This window comes from Sciurus vulgaris (genome assembly GCF_902686455.1).
Source record: "Sciurus vulgaris genome assembly, chromosome: 5".
Lineage (NCBI taxonomy): Eukaryota > Metazoa > Chordata > Mammalia > Rodentia > Sciuridae > Sciurus > Sciurus vulgaris.
Window position 1 is genome coordinate 105,124,341 of NC_136465.1, and position 18,180 is coordinate 105,142,520.

Below are 18,180 nucleotides of genomic sequence, written 5' to 3' on the forward strand. Positions count from 1 at the left end.
ATTGTAAAATTGAAAAACGTTAGATCATAATATTACTGACTTTTTAAAGCAAACATAGTTCCTGACACAAGAAGGGTGCTCTTCTCTAGACATGAAATTTCAACCCCCTTGAAATTACAGCAAATGCTTCAGTAAGTAAAATAGGGGATGGTCTGTTGCCTACCCCGTAGCCATCTCCCAAACTCTGCTCTTCTACCTCACCAACTTCAGATCCCTGATGCTGCTCTCCTTTCTCTAAGCAGCCATTCCTCAAGGGGAACCCATTTTTAAGTCCAGTGGCAAATCTCCATGGTCTGAGTCAATCAAGAGCACTTTTTTCCCTTTGCAAAGCAATTGTTAAGAGATAGGCATTGCTGTAACCAACAAGCGCAAGTGAAACCTTCCTCATAAAAATAAATTTTATTTCAGCCTCCGGTTGTTATCTGCTGTGACTTTGGAGCCATGAGGTGAGACCAAGCTCACAGGGTGAGAATGGAAATGGGGACTAAGAAGGCATCAAGGTTCTTGATGACACTTGTTCAGTTGCTAAATTAGGCAGTCAAGGAACTGCCCTCTGCTTCTGGTTACCAAGCAACCCCTCCTAAAGACCATACAATTGTTCTCTGTTTTGTTTTGATATTGGGCATTACACCCAGGGCCACCAGGCAAGCACTTTACCACTGAGCTACATCCCCAGTCCTCATAATATTGTTTTTGACTGTTAGAATAATTCAGACATCATTCAAGAAAATTAAACATTTATTGAGTACATGTTTATTTAGTTACAGCAACACAGTTTCTCAAGAAAAAGATGTGAACTCCTTCAAAACTGAATGAAACAACTTTTCATTATTCTCAAGTTAGAACCAAATGTATAATTCTATACTCTTCTTTAATAACTCCCAAAATACACAAAATACTTGGAATATATTCACATTACTCTCAAAACAAAGTATGTTAAGGTAAAAAGCAGTTAAAGGGTAATAATCTCTACATGTCGCAGTACACCATGATGCCTTCCTGCAGCTTTAGAACTATTACTCAAAACGTTACAACTATGCAAAATGCTTAAGAAAAGGTAAAACACCTTCAACCTTTTTCAGTTTTTGATTTCAGGAACAGGTGCAGTTTCTGTCTCCTTCACAAATCTGTTACAGAATCCATCAAAAACCACTGGTCCAGCTCTCAAATACTGATGATAATGCATGTGGACACATGTTTGTTGTGATAAATTTTGAATAGATGCCATATTCTTCAGAAATACTACAAGCCCTGGATTATTTTGCACAAAAATAACATTCCAATATTCCCTGAAGAGATTTTATACAAAGGTTGAATACAGCTACTGTCCATCATAGTCAAAAATCAACTGACTTTTTAAAAGAATATTCGCTGTCGCATTCTCTCCAATTTTTAAAAGGGATTGTTATGATGTGTTATATGTGTTTATGCTCACATATTCTGAATGTATATAGAACTAAACATAATCGAAGGTTGCACATCAGTTAAGTTTGATATTAAGATGTCTGAGCACAGACCCTCCAACTAGCGTTCCCAGTAGTAGTGTTAACAGAAAATCTTTGCAAAGGTTCTCTTTTATTTGAAAACTAAGTGTATAGAAAAATCTAAAGAAATACTCCCCTTAGACATTTGGAATTATTAGAGATGAGGTGATAAATTTTCCAAAGTCAGACACTGATTGGCAGATCAAATTGATTCACAGATTTTAAACTGCCCAGGTCAATATGCTATTCTTTATTATTTTTTTCATGATCCTGTAATTGCTAGATTTTGAATAACATCCTATTCCTTCATAGTTTTGCTTTTTAGATTCTTATGCCATCTTTTAGACTTTTGTCTTAAGTTTGTATAACTTAGTTTTTAAAAATCTATTTTTATATTCAATGAGTTAAGAAACAACAAACATCAGAACAGTTTAGCCAGACTTTAATAAACAAAAAAGGGTTGCTTTGGCAATGTAGAAAACGATAACTATTATTGTACAGATCATTAATCTATTTTTATTAAATATTAAAATGTAATAAGGCAATCATTACATTAAGATATGTGAAATAGCATTTCAAAAATGGATAACTGGCCCCACACCTGACATATTGCACCCCTACTTTTATTTTCTATTTAAGGAATCAAAAAAGTTACTTTATAAAAACAGAGCAGTGGTCTTTCTAGAAACATCTCAAAAAGGTTCTCATTATAACTATGGTATTTATTACTTAAAATATACGTATTTGAAATAGAAGACAGTGAGAACTGGGGATGTAGCTCAGTGCTAGATTGCTTGCCTAGCAGGCATGATGACCTGGGTTCAATACATGATACCACAAAAAAAAAAAAATTAATAATGAATAATCCCTCTTAAAGCTTCCCTCTTTAATTAGTGTTTCTACCATCTCCTGTTCTCTTGAATTCACCTGTAACAGTTCAACTGAAAGCCTCTCTACTGAGGAATAAAACAATGTGATCTTGTCATTGAATCTACCATTCAAGGAAAGGCAATGATTCCCTATTTGCTCCCATTAGTATTACCTGGGAAAACTGCTATGGTAGATTCCTAGCCCTTCAGACCTGATGAAGCACTCCTTCCACCCCAGCCTCCCCGGGGAAATGTGGTAAGTCTTACATAATCCAAATTTGGTATGGCTAAGGGCAGAGTTAAAATGGAAGATATTGTTTCCATGGGTCCCAACTCATATAGTGGGATCCAGCAAAAAAAAAAAAAAAGATAAAATATTGAATCATTAGTACTGAAAAATCAATGAGTATCTGCAGGGTGCACAAACTGTGGCCCCGAGCCTCCTGCCATGTAAGCCAGCACCTTTCCTGACCTGCAGGACTAAGGCAGACAGTGACCTGGGGTTGGTGGTGGGGGTGGGGGCACAAGGCCAAAAGAAAAGGCTTCCACTGCATTCCTCTCCGTCTCTACTTCTCAATTTCCCCATTTCATTCCTTCTTTTCCTTTACTCTGCCTTTTGCCATTCTCACTCTTATTCCCTTTTCTTCCCTCTCCCTTTCTCACTTTCTCTCTTTTCCTTCTTTTCTGATTATTCATTTACATCTTTCTTTTCTTCTCTTACTTTCTCTTCCTGGAAAACTCTTCCTTACATGACATAAGCAAATTCATACTGGAGATACGTATCAGAAAACATTCAGCCTAAGGAAAGGACCAGCAGAGCAAAACACCTCAACGTAACAATGGCATGGTGTAACAGACCAGGTAGAATGTTCAAACCCATTCTTTCTTCTGAGTCTCACCTTGTGAGGTTTGAAGGGCACACTATACTGGCTCCACCTGAAAACCTATGTCATAGTGAAGTCTAAATGGCATGCCTGAGGCCCCTGATCAAGAAGAGAATCCAGATTTAGTTCTCAGTCTGGTCTTCCTGTCACTCCACCACTGACCTATGACTAAAAAGCAAGGCAGCAACGCATAAGCAATAATAGTGTTACAGGCTCAAAAATGTCCCCAAATCACTTGGTTACTGTATACATGATGAACTAGTCTTCATAAGGAAAAAATAGATTTTCTTAAAATATAAATCACAAAATATATTTCTAAAGGTTTTCCAAGTTCATTTAAGATGACTACTATCTTATACAAATAAAGTTTGATCTTAATCTTTCCACTTTGGTGATATTATAGCCCAGAGATAATTCTGAGGTCAAAACTGTGTGTGTTCTAACACACAGCCTCAGAGAATATATAGTATAACTTATATAAACTGCATAGATAAGCTATGTTTTCTGAAGGACTTCTTATACTGAAAAAATACTATGTTCTCCAATTTATTCATCTGCAATTTAATCTTATTAGAGCTAAGAACTTTCTTAAGAATTTTCAAGGAAAAAATTACCTTAAAGATAAAATTCCAAACATTAATTTTAAAACTGCTATAGACATTCTGTGATACCACTGACTTTAGGTAAGAAAAAAATGGACAGTTTTCACCATAACCCAATTTATGATACAAAGCTCAATTAGGTCAGGTTTCAATAGACCAGATGAAGAACCTTCCAGCTGGTCCACAATGTAGACCACAGGACAGTATAAAAAGGACACAACACAAAGGAGACCATGGCACACAATCCAATTGGATTAACCCATGACCACAGTCTACATGGAGCCATCAGCCACACCGGAGCCCATGGGGCTGAGAGTATCCATTCAATGAGAAAATTAAACCTTATGGAGCTTAGTAATATAGACTCATATCTTGTCAATAACCCAACAGTTTCTTCTAATTTCAAAACCACAATTATAATTTACCAACCATGCCAGGAATTGTGGTATACTAACTTCAACCTTAAGGTTGGCAAATAATTTCCAGTGGTTCCCAGGCTAGTTAATATCAAAATCACCTGAGATGCCTGTTAAAAACAGAATAATCCTGTAACTTATCTCTATACTCTGATAAACCAACTAAACAATGGCATATTGGAGACAGTCAGGAAAATCTGCTTAAGGATATCAGATGAGGTCAGAGGACTGTTGCTACTTTAAGTCCAAGTCCCTGTAGTTGCCAAAACATTCACAATGGTAAAATAAAATGATATCTGAGATTTTAAGATATTTCAGCAGAGGGGGAAAAAAAGAAATAAATTAAGCTGACTCAACATATTGCTAAGTATTAGATCAGGACGATGAGTATCACTATGCGCTCCCTACTTTTTATGATCTTTAAATCTCTTCAATAACTTTTTTTTTTTTTTTTAACAGACTTCATCCTAGAGAGTATATCAGTCTCCAAGGGAGAAGCTCAAGATAACTATTTTTAACAAGCTGCTCAAAGAGTCTTCTATAGCCAAGCAACAGTCTCATTTGTAGACCCTTTCGGGTCTTATATACATCAGCCAAAGTTTGCAATTTTAGGATTCTCATTTTCTCAGCAAGTTCAATTTCAACAGTTCACAGGTATTCCACCAAGGCATTCTGCCAAGGAAGCAGGCTCCTGCTCTCTCAACCCATCTGTTCTAAGACTGCTGGGCTGCTTATCAAGTTCTTTTTTTTGGAGGGGGTGAGAATCAATTTCCAATCTGCTTTTTTAAATCTTCCTCTCTCAATCTGTCCCTGACTGAACTACACAAGACAGAGGACAACAAAGTACTGACTACCACTTTCTACAAACTCCCGGTCTACACAGAGTAAGCCGAATAGCATGATTTTTCCTTCCTGAGTTCTCTTCTCCATTTAAGCATTAAAATTTAAAGAGAGAAAAAGAAGGTAACACATAGCGCCTGGTAAAATGAGATGTGTGCCCTAGCATGGTATGTACTAAAAGTTTAGAATCTATAGCTATACTAGATAGCAGTCAAGAGCACCAAGAGAATATTTTTTCTCAACTTCAAGGCTTGCCTTTAAAAATTAACTGTCCTGGCCAGGTACAGGGGTGCACACCTATAATCTCAGGAACTTGGGAGGCTGAGGCAGGAGATCGCAAATTCAAAGCCTCAGCCTCAGCAACTTAGCAAGGCCCTGAACAATTCAGCAAGACCCCGTTTCAAAATAAAAAATAAAAAGGGCTGGGGATGTAGCGCAGTGGGAAAGCGTCTGTGAGTTCAATCCCCAGTACCAAAAAAAAAAAAAAAAAAAAAAATTAACTGTCTTAAGTGATGTTCAAAAAAGCAAGATTAACCCAGTAAATATTACTTTTTCTGTTGTTGGATGTAACATTCTTCTTAATCCAAATCATTCACCAAAATTGTCTAATTTACTTAAAGTAAGGTTCTATAAATTTGCTTTTCAAAAATGCCTTGCAAAGTCATTTTGAGGTAGAAGAAGTTTAAATGGACCACTTTTTCTACTCCATTGTAACTGAACTTACTGATCCCAGGAGTATGCAGCTCACACACTTTGGCCCATTGCAGTTTCCATCATCATATTAGCATTACTATTAAGTTTCTTACTTTATTATCAGCATATTTTTTGCTTCCAGAATGCCCAGTAAAGCTGAAATTTTTCACTTAAAGTGATTTAAAAAGAGAAGAAAAAGGAAAAAACTTCCCCAAATATCTTAGAACTGAGTTTGACAAGACAGTTTAATACATACAAAATGAAAACACTACCATTTTGCCTTCTTTCACAAAACACACACACACACACACACACACACACAAAATGCCTCAAAGTTTTCATTATTTTTCTTCTTTCTCATACAGCTCAATTTTTTGTGCAGCTTAGTTATAGTCTAAAAATAATTTTAAACATGATTGTCACAAAAATATTGTAGATCGGAGATGAAATGTATAAGGTACACATAGATTGTCAATGGTTACATTGGTTACATCACATTTCTTGAGAAACAGAACCTTTTCTGCCCCTGTAAACAACCTTTTTCTCACATGTTTAAAGTGAGGTTAGTGCTGACATAAAATTATTGCTATACTCACAGCTTGAGTGCCCACACTGTGTATGAGGTACATTTTCCATCCATACACCCCTACCATTCTTACTCACTTGAGAGTAGGAGCCACCAGAACTGTGCAGGCTACAACCATTCAATAATATTTTCAACAATACTGGAATGACAGCAAGTAATGTTACAAAACATCGGAGATCAAAAAAGTCTATTGTTGGAACCTCAAATTTTAACTTATTCTTCATTACATGAATATACTGCTCATTTAACTTCTTCAGGAAAAAAATTACTCTGGAGATGAATAATTCCTTCCTAAATACTTCATTCAAGACTATTCCTTCACACTTATGCTCTGACACCTCGATGTTTTCATCCATTTAACTTAGCAGTCACCAAGAATCACCTTTCCTTTCGTGGTCTGTCATAACGGTCTCTTATGCTTTTCGTTAGTTGCTTGATAAATATTTTGTAAATCTTTCCACAGTATGTATGCACCGTCTTCTGTAGTTCCAGTTCTAAAGGTTTTAATAAGGAACGGATGTTGTTATCTTCAAAAGAACACTAGAGGGGAGGAAAAAAAGCAATTATACATATAAAAATTTAATTATTTTCCAAACAATTTCTTCAATCATTTTAATAGTAACAAGTTCCATTTAATATCTCATAGAAAGTATATGCTCAACAAATATTTTCAATGAATTATATCGAAATATTAGAGAAGGGAAATATTGGTGGCAAATCCCTGGGGGAACTAGGGAGTTTTTCAGGGAGGGGTAACAGAAACAGTATTCCAAGCCAGGGGAAGAATGAAGGCAAAGACCCAGAGATACTGACGTAAGGTGACCAACACTCTGAAGGTACCTGGTAGAAACTATGAAAGCTGGACTCACTTAAAAAAGGGCCTTACCAGGCATTCCACCCCATTTCACCTTCCAAAAATCACCCTGGTAATAGTGTTGAGGCTAAATTAGAAAGGAAAGACATGGAGGCATGAAGTGGGAGGAATGCAATATGATGACATGGTTTAGCATTTCCCAAAGGACCCCATCTGCACAAAAGGATCCCGAGGATACTACGTGTGAGACCTGCTAATATCACGCAATTTTCATAGGGATTCTTACTAGCACTTTTTATAAAAAAAAAAAAAAAAAAGTCTAAAAAGTCTAAAAAGTAACCAATAAATGTATCAGTTGAATGTTGACTGACCCCCCCAATCCAAAATATATTCTTGATCAGCTTCCTTTTTCACTGAAAAATACATATGCATCCTGATGAATGTATATGGGAACAGTATAGTAGTAGTTAAGAGGAAATAATTTGTAATCACAGGATTGTCAGTCAGGTGTATTTTTTTACTCCGTATTTCCTCCTAAGCATATTTTCAATTAGAAGGATGGATGGGTCTTGAAAATAGAACAGTTTACATCAAAATCTGAAGACAGTGAAAAATGCAAACTCACAAAGTAAATTTGGAACCTGAAATCTAAGAGGTTCAAGTGACCTAAGATTATACCTGAGGTTCACTGGCACCCTGGGGGAGAAAAAAATGAAAGCCCCACCCTAAGCACAGTGAGTCAGTCTGCAGCAAGCCCCAGGATTCAGAAGCGATGAGATGCCAAGAGATCCTAAACTTTGGCACCACTTGAACAACAAGATTGTGAGTATTAACTGCATGAATCACCACTTTTAAGGTGATTTTTAAAAATCAATCACACGTACTGAAGATTAATATCTAAAATTGTTTTGAAAACAAATTTTTTTAAAAAAAGAGGAAGAGAAGCTTAGCTAGGAACAATGTCCTACATGCCAGGTACTAGTCTAAAAGTTTTATATGTATTGATAAATGTCTCATAATAACTTTAAAACATAGACAATTATATCCTCATTTCACAATGAAGCAACCAAGGCAAGGAGTGAGAATTTCCCTAGTTATAGTCCTAGTGAGAGGTGAAGCCAGGATTCTGCCCCAGCAGTTCAGCTCCAGTCTAAGCACTGAACCACAACACAGCAATGCTTTCCCACAAAAGCCAACAAAACAATGCTGTCAGTCTTCAAAATTCCTTTCAAAGGATGAACCTCAGTGAACAGTAGGAAACTGAGAAAAGTGCTGTGCTATATACAGACATGCCTAAATGTGTCTGCTGTTGAAGGCCAAAATGTCCAGTGACATTCCAACATGTACAAAACATACACCTGAATGACTGGGAGAGAGGCAAATAATTATGGGAAGACCAAACTGATTGTTTAAAACTATTCTATAACAATAAAATGAAAACATTTAAGAATTAGGGGAAGACTGCTGATTCCTAGGACAGTATGGTACTTGAGATTCAGTTCATTCATTTTCATAGGCTTTAAGTCCAAATATTTGATCAAGTATTTTTATTCCCTCACCAGGGGAAAAAATTTCTTCTGATAAATATTTTCTGAAATAATAAACAAGGCTGACCTCCTTTAGCCCACCATCTGACACAGCAATTTGATCTTTAAGGGAGTAGACAAATTATCAAAATTGTACATAGGCTAAAGACACTGCATTCTGCCAGTGACATGAGCTGCACCTAGGTGTCCCTGTCCTGGGCCACATGTGTGTGTCCTACCTCAATGCAGGCCTTTCCACCCAGGACGCTGTGCCTGAGTCATCCTTCCCTTTCCTCCTGATCCTAGCACTCATCATCCTTGGGCTAAGGTCGATTGTCAGTTCCCCTGGAAGCCTTGCCCTATGTAGTTAATCATTCCCTGCTTTCACTGCACAGCACCCAGTACACAAATTTTTAGAAGGCCATGATAAATATAAATAAAAGATTGTCAGTTGAAGAGCAGAAAATAACTCGTGAGGCTATGATGATCGTGATTAGGCAATTTGAGGCATTTTCACAGAACAGAACATGCATGGGAAGTATGGCAGACTGGAGTTCAATCCAGCAAACCCTGAATGTCCACCAAATACAATGAGGTACTGTGGGACAGAAACATTCAAGATTCCTGTGCAAACATAGTTATGCAAATAGAAGCGGGGTATAAAGTAAATCAAAGTTAACACAGGAACACCACGGAAATATAATAACTCTGAAAGAAATACATGAAGCAGAAAATACCTCATAGAGCCATAAAATGTTTTGTTCCCATTTTGAATTTGTAATTTTTAAACAATATTTTTTATTCACTCAACAAACTAATATTTAACAAATATGTACAGACTGTAAAAACTGATTTGCTGGCATACATAGCTATGCATTTGCATTTTAAGCCTGGCTCACATCCTTTATAATTCATACTGTTCACTGCATTCCATGGCTATGACTAAGCTTCTGTCTGAAACTTGCATAAATATCTTGGTCTGTATGCAATTCTTTAAAAAATTACACCTCTCACTGAATTATAGATAAGGGAAGATAAGAGCTTCATAAAAGACTGATTAACTTCATTAAGTTGAAAAATGGGTAACTACAAACTGTAGTTAACACAGACCCAAAGCAAATACAAAAAAAAAAAATCATTAATTTCATATTTGAAATCATTTAAAAACTAAAATTTATTTCGTAAAAATCAAGCATAATTAATCAACTTAAAACTATTACTCAGATTTTTTAAAATTTATTTTTATTGTAAACAAATGGGATACATGTTGTTTCTGTACATGGAGTAACAGCATACCATTTGCGTAATCATACATTTACATAGGGTAATGATGTTTGATTCATTCTGTTACTTTTTCCTTCCCCCCACCCCTCTTTTCTCTCTATACATCCCTCCTTCCTCCATTCTTGCCCCCCTCCCACCCCCCATTATGTGTCATCATCCGCTTTATTACTCAGATTTTTAAAGATAAATATTTATAAACCAAAGGAAAATATCAAACAAAACTAAAGAGATTTAACTTGCTAACAGAAGATTGTTTTTAAATACTAGAAACAAAGGAATTATGCTTTTATAGGAATGCATTTCTTTTCTATTCTGCCAAAAATCTCAAAATCCTAAAAATATTTTTATTCATTTTTATCACCTTCTGACAAGCTGTCATACAGCATTATTAAAACACAATATTAACAGAGAAACAACATGTATCCCATTTGTTTACAATAAAAAAAAAAAAAGATCAGAAAGAAAAAAAAAAAAACACAATATTAATTTTGGAAGGTATACAAGGCCTGATAAATTAAAATGAAAACACTGCATTTCATAATTCTTCAGCAAGTATAGTCATATCATGACAAGTGACTATTTAGTAACTTTACCTGTCAAGTTTACAGGACAAGAAACTTAGCAAATTGTAACTGAAAACTGTGCCCACAATGCTGCTGGCACCTTGCCCACCACCCAGTTTGATTTCCAGGAGAACACTTTATTCCATTCCCCATCACGGTGGACTACCACGCCAACAGGGCACAGCACTCCACGTCCATGTGCATCCTATTCCCTGCCCACCTTCACATCCAGGCAAACTGACCTCCTCAGGACACTTCCACAGCCTCTGAAGCTTGTTCTCAGTGCAGACAGGCCCACTCACCTGGCAAACTCTTCATTCCTCAGGACACACTTCAAATAACTCTTCCTAAATGAGGCCTCCCTGGCCCTTCAGCACAGAACTGCTAAATTTCCTCATTCTAGTACAGTCTCTGTCACAATGGATCATAGTTAAGTGTTTTTATTCTTATTGCTATCTGTGAGGCTATATTAGACCAGAGGTTTTCACTCACAAGCAAATGAGAACCTTGCAAATAGAGATCACAAGCTCTTCTAACCCCAACACTTAAACCAAACTAGCACTCCTATTATTTATTTATGTTTTGTCTTCACATCCACTAAGATTAAGTAATCTGGCAGAGCAGGCAGTGCATCTGCATGAGAGCTCAGTGGTCATACTGGTAATCCCTCATGAGAGAGAAGCACTCATGATTTGATTACTTTTAAAGGCCCCACTACCTCTCAATACCATTACACTGGAAATTATATTTCAATGCAAGTTTTGGCAGGGATGAACCACATTCAACACACAGCAACCAACGAAATGTCATTGTTCCCCAAGTTAATGCATGAAGTTAGTATGTTGCCAATAAAATTATCCACAAGTTTTCTTCTGGAGTGAAACAAGTTGATACTTGTGGGAAAATACATAGTAGCTAGGAAAACACTGAAAAGGATAGGTTATGAAGACAGGATAGCCCTACCAGATTTTAAAACATATCATTAAAACAGTATGATACACAGATGGACAGACCAATGCAATAAAATAGAAAATCCAGAAACCACAAAGAGAATTGCAATATAGGATCAAAGTCAGTATCTCAACTCTTTGCTCTGATAATAAACTTTTTAAATAAATGGTATTGAGACAACAGGAGAGCCATTTGGAAAAGGGTCAAATGGTATCCATTCCTCATCCAAAATTAAAGATCTGAATGCAATAAATGAAACAGTGGCTGGGGATATTCTCCTACAACTGGCTCTATCTCCCAAGTGTAGGTAGGAAAAGGCTGATAAACTTGATTACATAAAATGTTTTAAACAAACTGAATGGCATGGAATGTCATCAGCAAAGTCAAACTGGTGGAAAATATCCACAGTTATATATCACAGATAAGGGCTAAGACCCTAAACATACAAAGAACTTTTAACAATTAAAGGGATGATAAAAATTCCCTCATGGAATGGCTATACAATTCTGTAAATAGGCTAAAAATCACAGAATTATACACTTGAAATGAAAGAACTTCGTGCTTCAATAAAATTATTTTTAAAAAACCTATAGAACAGGTGAAAGATATAAGAAAATTCACCCCAAAAAGATATTAAAATGGTTCTTAAATAATATAAAAAGATATTCAACTTCACTTTTAATAAGAGAAATGCAACTTAAAACTACCTCAAGATTCAGTTTCTGAACTACCACATAGACAGATTTTTTTAAAAATCTTGATAATATGTTCTATTAATAAGGATGTGGGTAAGAGGACGCCTTATAAACTGTTGGCAGGAATGCCAACAATCCTTATGGAGGAAAACAGGCAATATCTTCATTATAATAATCTCACTCCAGGAATTTATCTTGATGATTCACTTCCCCAAACACAAATATGCACATGGCAAGCCTACACAATGCTGCATTATTTATAATTCAAAAATACTAAAAACTACCAAATGTCCTAACATAGAGAATGGTGCAGATATTTCCAAAATATTTTAAGTGGGGGAAAAAAAAAAAGAAAAAATGAATACATACAGTATGCTACCCTTTGTGTAAGAAGAGAAAAATTATAAAACAAGCATTCACACATCTTCCCTTCTTACATACAGAAACCCAAATTTACAAACCAGGAAGGGACACTGGAAACCTGTGGGAAAGGGGATTGGTGGTGAAGGGACAGGGAAAGAAGAGATACATCTAAGTAAACCCTTATGTGGCTTTCACTTTTTGAAGTGTATTAATATTCCACATATCAAAAATATTGTATCAACAAGAATAGGGGAAAAAAGCTAAAACTAAAAACTTTCTGAAAAGAAAAAATAGACCCAAATGTACTTCAAATAAATAAAATAACCACACTGAAAGGGAAGGAAAAAGAACTACTTCGGGTAACTTCTGAGCATTGTATTGAGGGTTCACCCTTGTCCAGTGGCAGGGGAGGGAGAAAGAGGGTTGGAAACAAATCCAGAACACCTTAGTAGGTTGGTTTTGGGGTAATGGCATGAATGAAACATTTCTGAAATTATTTTAAACATATTATGGGGTAAAGCAAATAAGGAAATGTATTAATGTTAGAAGTCAGGATTCTAACAGCGGAACTGAAAGGGGATAAAATATAGGGTAGAAGAAAGCAACAAAGAGCTTGGAGGATTGGACTAGAACTGGAGGATCAATGAGAACACCTGACTACATGTCTGAGTTCGCATCTCCTCCTGTCACTGAAAGGACTTCAAAGCAAAGACACCCCTGTAGCAATAAACAAGCCTAAAATTCAGAGCCACAAAAGGGCACTAGAGCTCCTTTGCTGGATGATTAATTTCAGAGGTAAGGCAAGGAAAATATTAGACAAACCTAGAGTATTTTATTAAGACAGAATATAAAAGAGATACTCAAAAAATTACTGAGACATGTCAAAGGGCACAAAAAGTAGCCAAAAAATGCTCTCCACGGCAAAATCTGAAACAACTTCAGCATCGACACAGAAGAGAATGATATTATAAATCACTGGGGAAAGGGGAATAAGTACCAAAGAGTTCATAGTGATTATATATAAATAAACAATAGGGCAAAAAGGGAGGGCCTGACTCTTCCTTACAGAAGAATGCTGAATGCCAAATGATACGTGGAAGGAGTACTAGAACTGGACAACCATCAATCTGCAATTGCCATGTAAAGACTGATCTGACCAAGAACCAACAATGGATGCTCAATCTATAGGGAATCTAGGAGGGAAGTTGTGATAAGAAGCAGAGCATCTGCATGATTTTTGAGACTGTCCCCACAAACTTTTTGCAAGAGGAAAAATAATCATACTGTGGAGAAACTGAACAATATTTTGACGGAGTGATCAACATCAACAAGGAGCAAAGGTGATTGTACCTGCAACACAATGTCAAGTGGTGTTGCGTTCTGGAGTGCACATCCTGAACCTAATCAGAGGGAATGTCAGATAAGCCAAAGCCAAATAAAAAACATTCTAATTTAAAAAGAGATAGAAAGAGAGAGAGAGAGAGAGAGAGAGAGAGAGAGAGAGAGAGAGAGAGATGGTGGTGGCGGTGAAGGGGTGCTCTTCTCCAAAAAGGCCAATGTCTCAAAAGACAAACACTGAGAAATTATTCCTTGATCAAAAGAGAGTAAAGACACATGGATGACACATGAAATATCAGTATCAAATTTTCAGAGTTTAATACTGGTGTGTGGTTAATAAGAGAACTTATTCTTAGTAAAACATTCAAGTTTTTAGGGGTAAGAGGATAACATGCAATTTTTTGGCAAATGGTTCAGAAAAACACAATGTATAGGGAGAAAACCAATGACAAAGCAAATAAGGCAAAATATTAAAAACTGATGAGCCTAAAAAAAGGATTTATGGAAATTCTTTGTATTATTTTGCCAATTCTCCTTAAGCTTGTAAGTTTTTCCAAACGAAAAGTTAAAAAAAAAAAAAGCAAACCTTACATTTCTCAGTGCTTCATAAACAGCTCTAAATGCCGGCTGCTTATCATCATGGTAAACACCTCTGTTCCCGTGAAGAATAAAGATTCCTTCTTCTTCTGCTTCTTGGCAATTGCTTCCATATATACAATGATCCGGCCGATAATTCCATTGACATGGAAAAACAAAAAGGCTTTCTAACATAAAAAAAAAAAAAAAGAAGAAGAGGCAAATACTAATTCTATAGAATCAACATTTTGCAAAAAAAAAAAAAAAAAATGCAGAATAAGACTTGAAATACTATAAAATACACTTAGCATTTACATCTCCAACAAATCAATATTTAAGAAAAGTTTTACTGTCTCAAAGATAAGTAACAACCATTAATATGTCAATTTCAATATTATCTGTGATTTTTTTTTTATAGATGCAAAGGATAAAAGGATAAATGATTACCTGGATTGTGAAAAAACATAATATTCAGTAGATCTTGATCACCCCATGTGATGTTCAGTTTGTACTTTTTAAGCAATGGCATAAGAATATCTCCCCATTTTAGCTGTACAGTTGTCATATCATTCTGTTGATGAAACATTAAAGAGTCTCAGATTTCAGATTTAAATGGCAGCATGAAAGTTCCTGATTCTTCCCTTAGCAACTATTAGTAGACACAAGGAGAAATGCAAACTCCTTTTGCTACAAAACCAAATGATATTTGATTGAGGAGAGCTGCCCAGTAGGAGAAGGGAAGATAACAAAAGGTATCTGAAGTTATCTGTAGGAGTGATAAGACTAATAAAATTCAGGAAAGAAAAAGTAGTAATAGTTTAATTACAACTTAATCATTACTTTTTCTTTTTGTTGTGCTGGTGATCAAACCCAGGGCCTCATGCATGCTAGGCAAGGGCAATATCATTGGGCTACATTACCAGTCCTATATCTCAATTTTAAGAGGAGGACAGTGAAAAGGTGAAGTTTTCAACTTAATAAGGGAAGAAAAAATTTTAAGATGATGATATATGAAAGGATCCTATAAATACTAATATATATATGTGTGTGTGTGTGTATATATATACACACACATTTGTTTTAAAATATATTTTTTAAAAAGTCCAATGAGTATACAGCAAAGCTTACAGTGTCACTCCTTCCAAAGGCATGAAACTGGGGAGAGATGTGTAGAGTGGGCACTTGTCCTTTCACTCTTCATATAATAAATTACTTGAATTTTTAAAATTTTGCTTTGTAGATTTTAAAACCAGAAGAATGTAGTTCTAATTTTAGAAAATCTGCCAAAATGCATAGTACATTAAGACCAATGAGTTTCATTTTAAAATTGCGTATGCTTTTGAAAATTGATTCATTATCATTGTCAGCCTACCCATAAATATAAAATTAACAGGTGTCTATTCATATTATGTTCCAACAGCGCTAGAAACTGAGAACTCATTAGTTTCCCAGGATTCATTACTTCACACCTTTTGGCAAGATGTTCACTGATATTGCTCTGCTCACATGGCTATCTACATCAACACAAGTCCTCCATCACATACATCTTTCAAACACAAAAAAATAACCTGCCCCTTTCATACCAAATATTCTCTTCTCCAATATTTTCCAATAATTTATTTATGGCTTCATTTCTAAAACATTCATTTTTGACTGTTCTTTGCCAGTAATTAGCCACTTATGTGCTACTTTATGTCAGGCACTGTGCTAAATATTCTGAACACAAAGCTGTACAAAAGATGCACCTGCCCTCAGTAGGTAAAGAAGACAAAAAACACTTTCCAAAGTTAAATATAGCTGGACAGAAAAAGGGTAGAGTAGACATACAAGGAATGTTTTCCTAAGCACCTAGTTCATATTATTTGGTTTTTCTCTAATATTTTTTAAAGAAGAATTCTGATTTTTTTAAAAAGAGAAGAAATAAATACTCTATTAAGGATTCAAAACTACAAATATCATAACCCAAAATACAATAGCTAACCAATGTGATAAACTATCAAGTATTAAGAGATACAAAGAACAAAAAGAATTTTTACTATTTGAATTTGGTGGGTGGGGAAAGGTACTGGGGATTGAACCCAGGAGGAGCACTTTACCACTGAGCTTCATCCTTTTTAAAAAAAATTTGAGATAGGGTCTCACTAGGTTGCTTAGTGCTTTGCTGAGTAGCTGAGTCTGGCCTTGAACTTGAAATCCTTCTGTCTCAGCCTCCTGATTAACTTATACTCTTTAATATATATAACTATATGTGTGGGAGGTGGAAATGTTGGGCAAAGGCTCAAACTTCCAGTTATAAGATAAATAAGTGTTAAGTCCTAATCTCTGTAAATTTGGAGACTACTTTTGGGAACAGATACATGAATCAAGACTGATTGAATTTGCAGGATTTTAGGCTTAAAAGTTCTTATTGAAATAAAGTTTGATTTCATATTATTCTGGAGTAACTCCAGGCATTCACTATTCAATATGAATAATTCAATATTATTCTGGAGTAACTCTAAGGTATTCACCATTCAAAGGAAAAGACATTTGTTTTGTTTTGCTAAAACTGAACTCAAACTATATGAAAGACACTGCTGCTTTTCAATATAATTTTGTGAATTTTAGGCATCCAAGAATGGGTATTGCTTTTGGATGGTTACATTCTTTCTATTCTTATTGATATCCTATGAACTTTGTGTTATGTATTTTAATTAATGATTTACTTTTTCTAGTTGTAAAAATGAGCATGTTCTTTGTAGACATTCTGGATAATGCAGTTAAAATGAAAGAGAAAAAAAACAAAAAAGGAAAAAAAAAAGATAAATAAGTTCTAGAAATCTAAAGTACAGTGTGGTGACTATAGTTAATAACTATAACACAGTTACCTGCAATTTAGGAAGAGAAGTGTCCTTTCATCTCTAGACATACAAATGGTAATTAATGGGTGGTGACAAATCCACTAATTTGACTGTGGTCAGTACACAGTGTATACATATATCAAATCATCATGTTATACACCTTGAATATGAAATATACAACTACTGGGTTATAAAACTACTCATTGTTTCCTACCCTTATATTTTATTACTGCTAATAACTTTTGTCAACTCAATATTTTTTAATAAAATGTTTTTGAAAACCCTTAAAAAAAAAGTCAAATATGTTAAAATATGACACTGGAACTGAACAGCCATGAATAGTGGGAATTTGGTGACAACACAGCAAATAAATAATTTAAAATAAGACCTTTATTCTAAAAGGGATAATCTTGTGCCTTTCCACGTGATAAGAACCATGAAGCAACATTCATAGATTTGTTTGAAATAATATGGAAATGATTGTAAATAATTCAGGTCTATGGCTAAAGATCTAAAACTTAAGATATGTGCCTCAAATTGTAGAATTAGTAGGAATAACCAAGATAATGTTTGCTACAAATATAGACAGAAAAACTACCAAGAAAAATAAAGATAGATGGGAAAATAAATTTAAAATCCATAAAATTTATAGAACCATCTTAGCAATCATAAATACTATGATTTGAAAATGAAGCAAATCTGAATGTGGTCTTATAGGTCAATAACAGGTCATCTGTAACATACGGCAAAAGGTCTGACATAAATTGGACCTACTGAACTAGTGTGCAATTAATGCTCTCATCTTTTTCTTCTTTAAGTCATTAATGCACAGAAGAAAAGAAAGTTTGAAAGTTTG

At 35.2% G+C, this 18,180-nt stretch overlaps 1 protein-coding gene across 3 annotated transcripts in view; it reads right to left on the reverse strand.

Annotated features, from left to right (window-relative positions):
• Positions 1–720: 720 nt before the first annotated feature.
• The window catches only part of GXYLT1 (glucoside xylosyltransferase 1), a 42,814-nt gene continuing 25,354 nt past the window's right edge, over positions 721–18,180 (reverse strand). For all 3 annotated transcript variants that reach the window (XM_079139412.1, XM_079139411.1, XM_079139413.1), the window contains 3 exons: positions 14,932–15,055; positions 14,500–14,672; positions 721–6,914 (listed from right to left, as the gene is read on the reverse strand). In XM_079139412.1, coding sequence (XP_078995538.1) covers positions 6,753–6,914; positions 14,500–14,672; positions 14,932–15,055 — 459 coding nt within the window. In that variant the 3' untranslated portion in view covers positions 721–6,752. The remainder of the gene's footprint in view (positions 6,915–14,499; positions 14,673–14,931; positions 15,056–18,180) is intronic.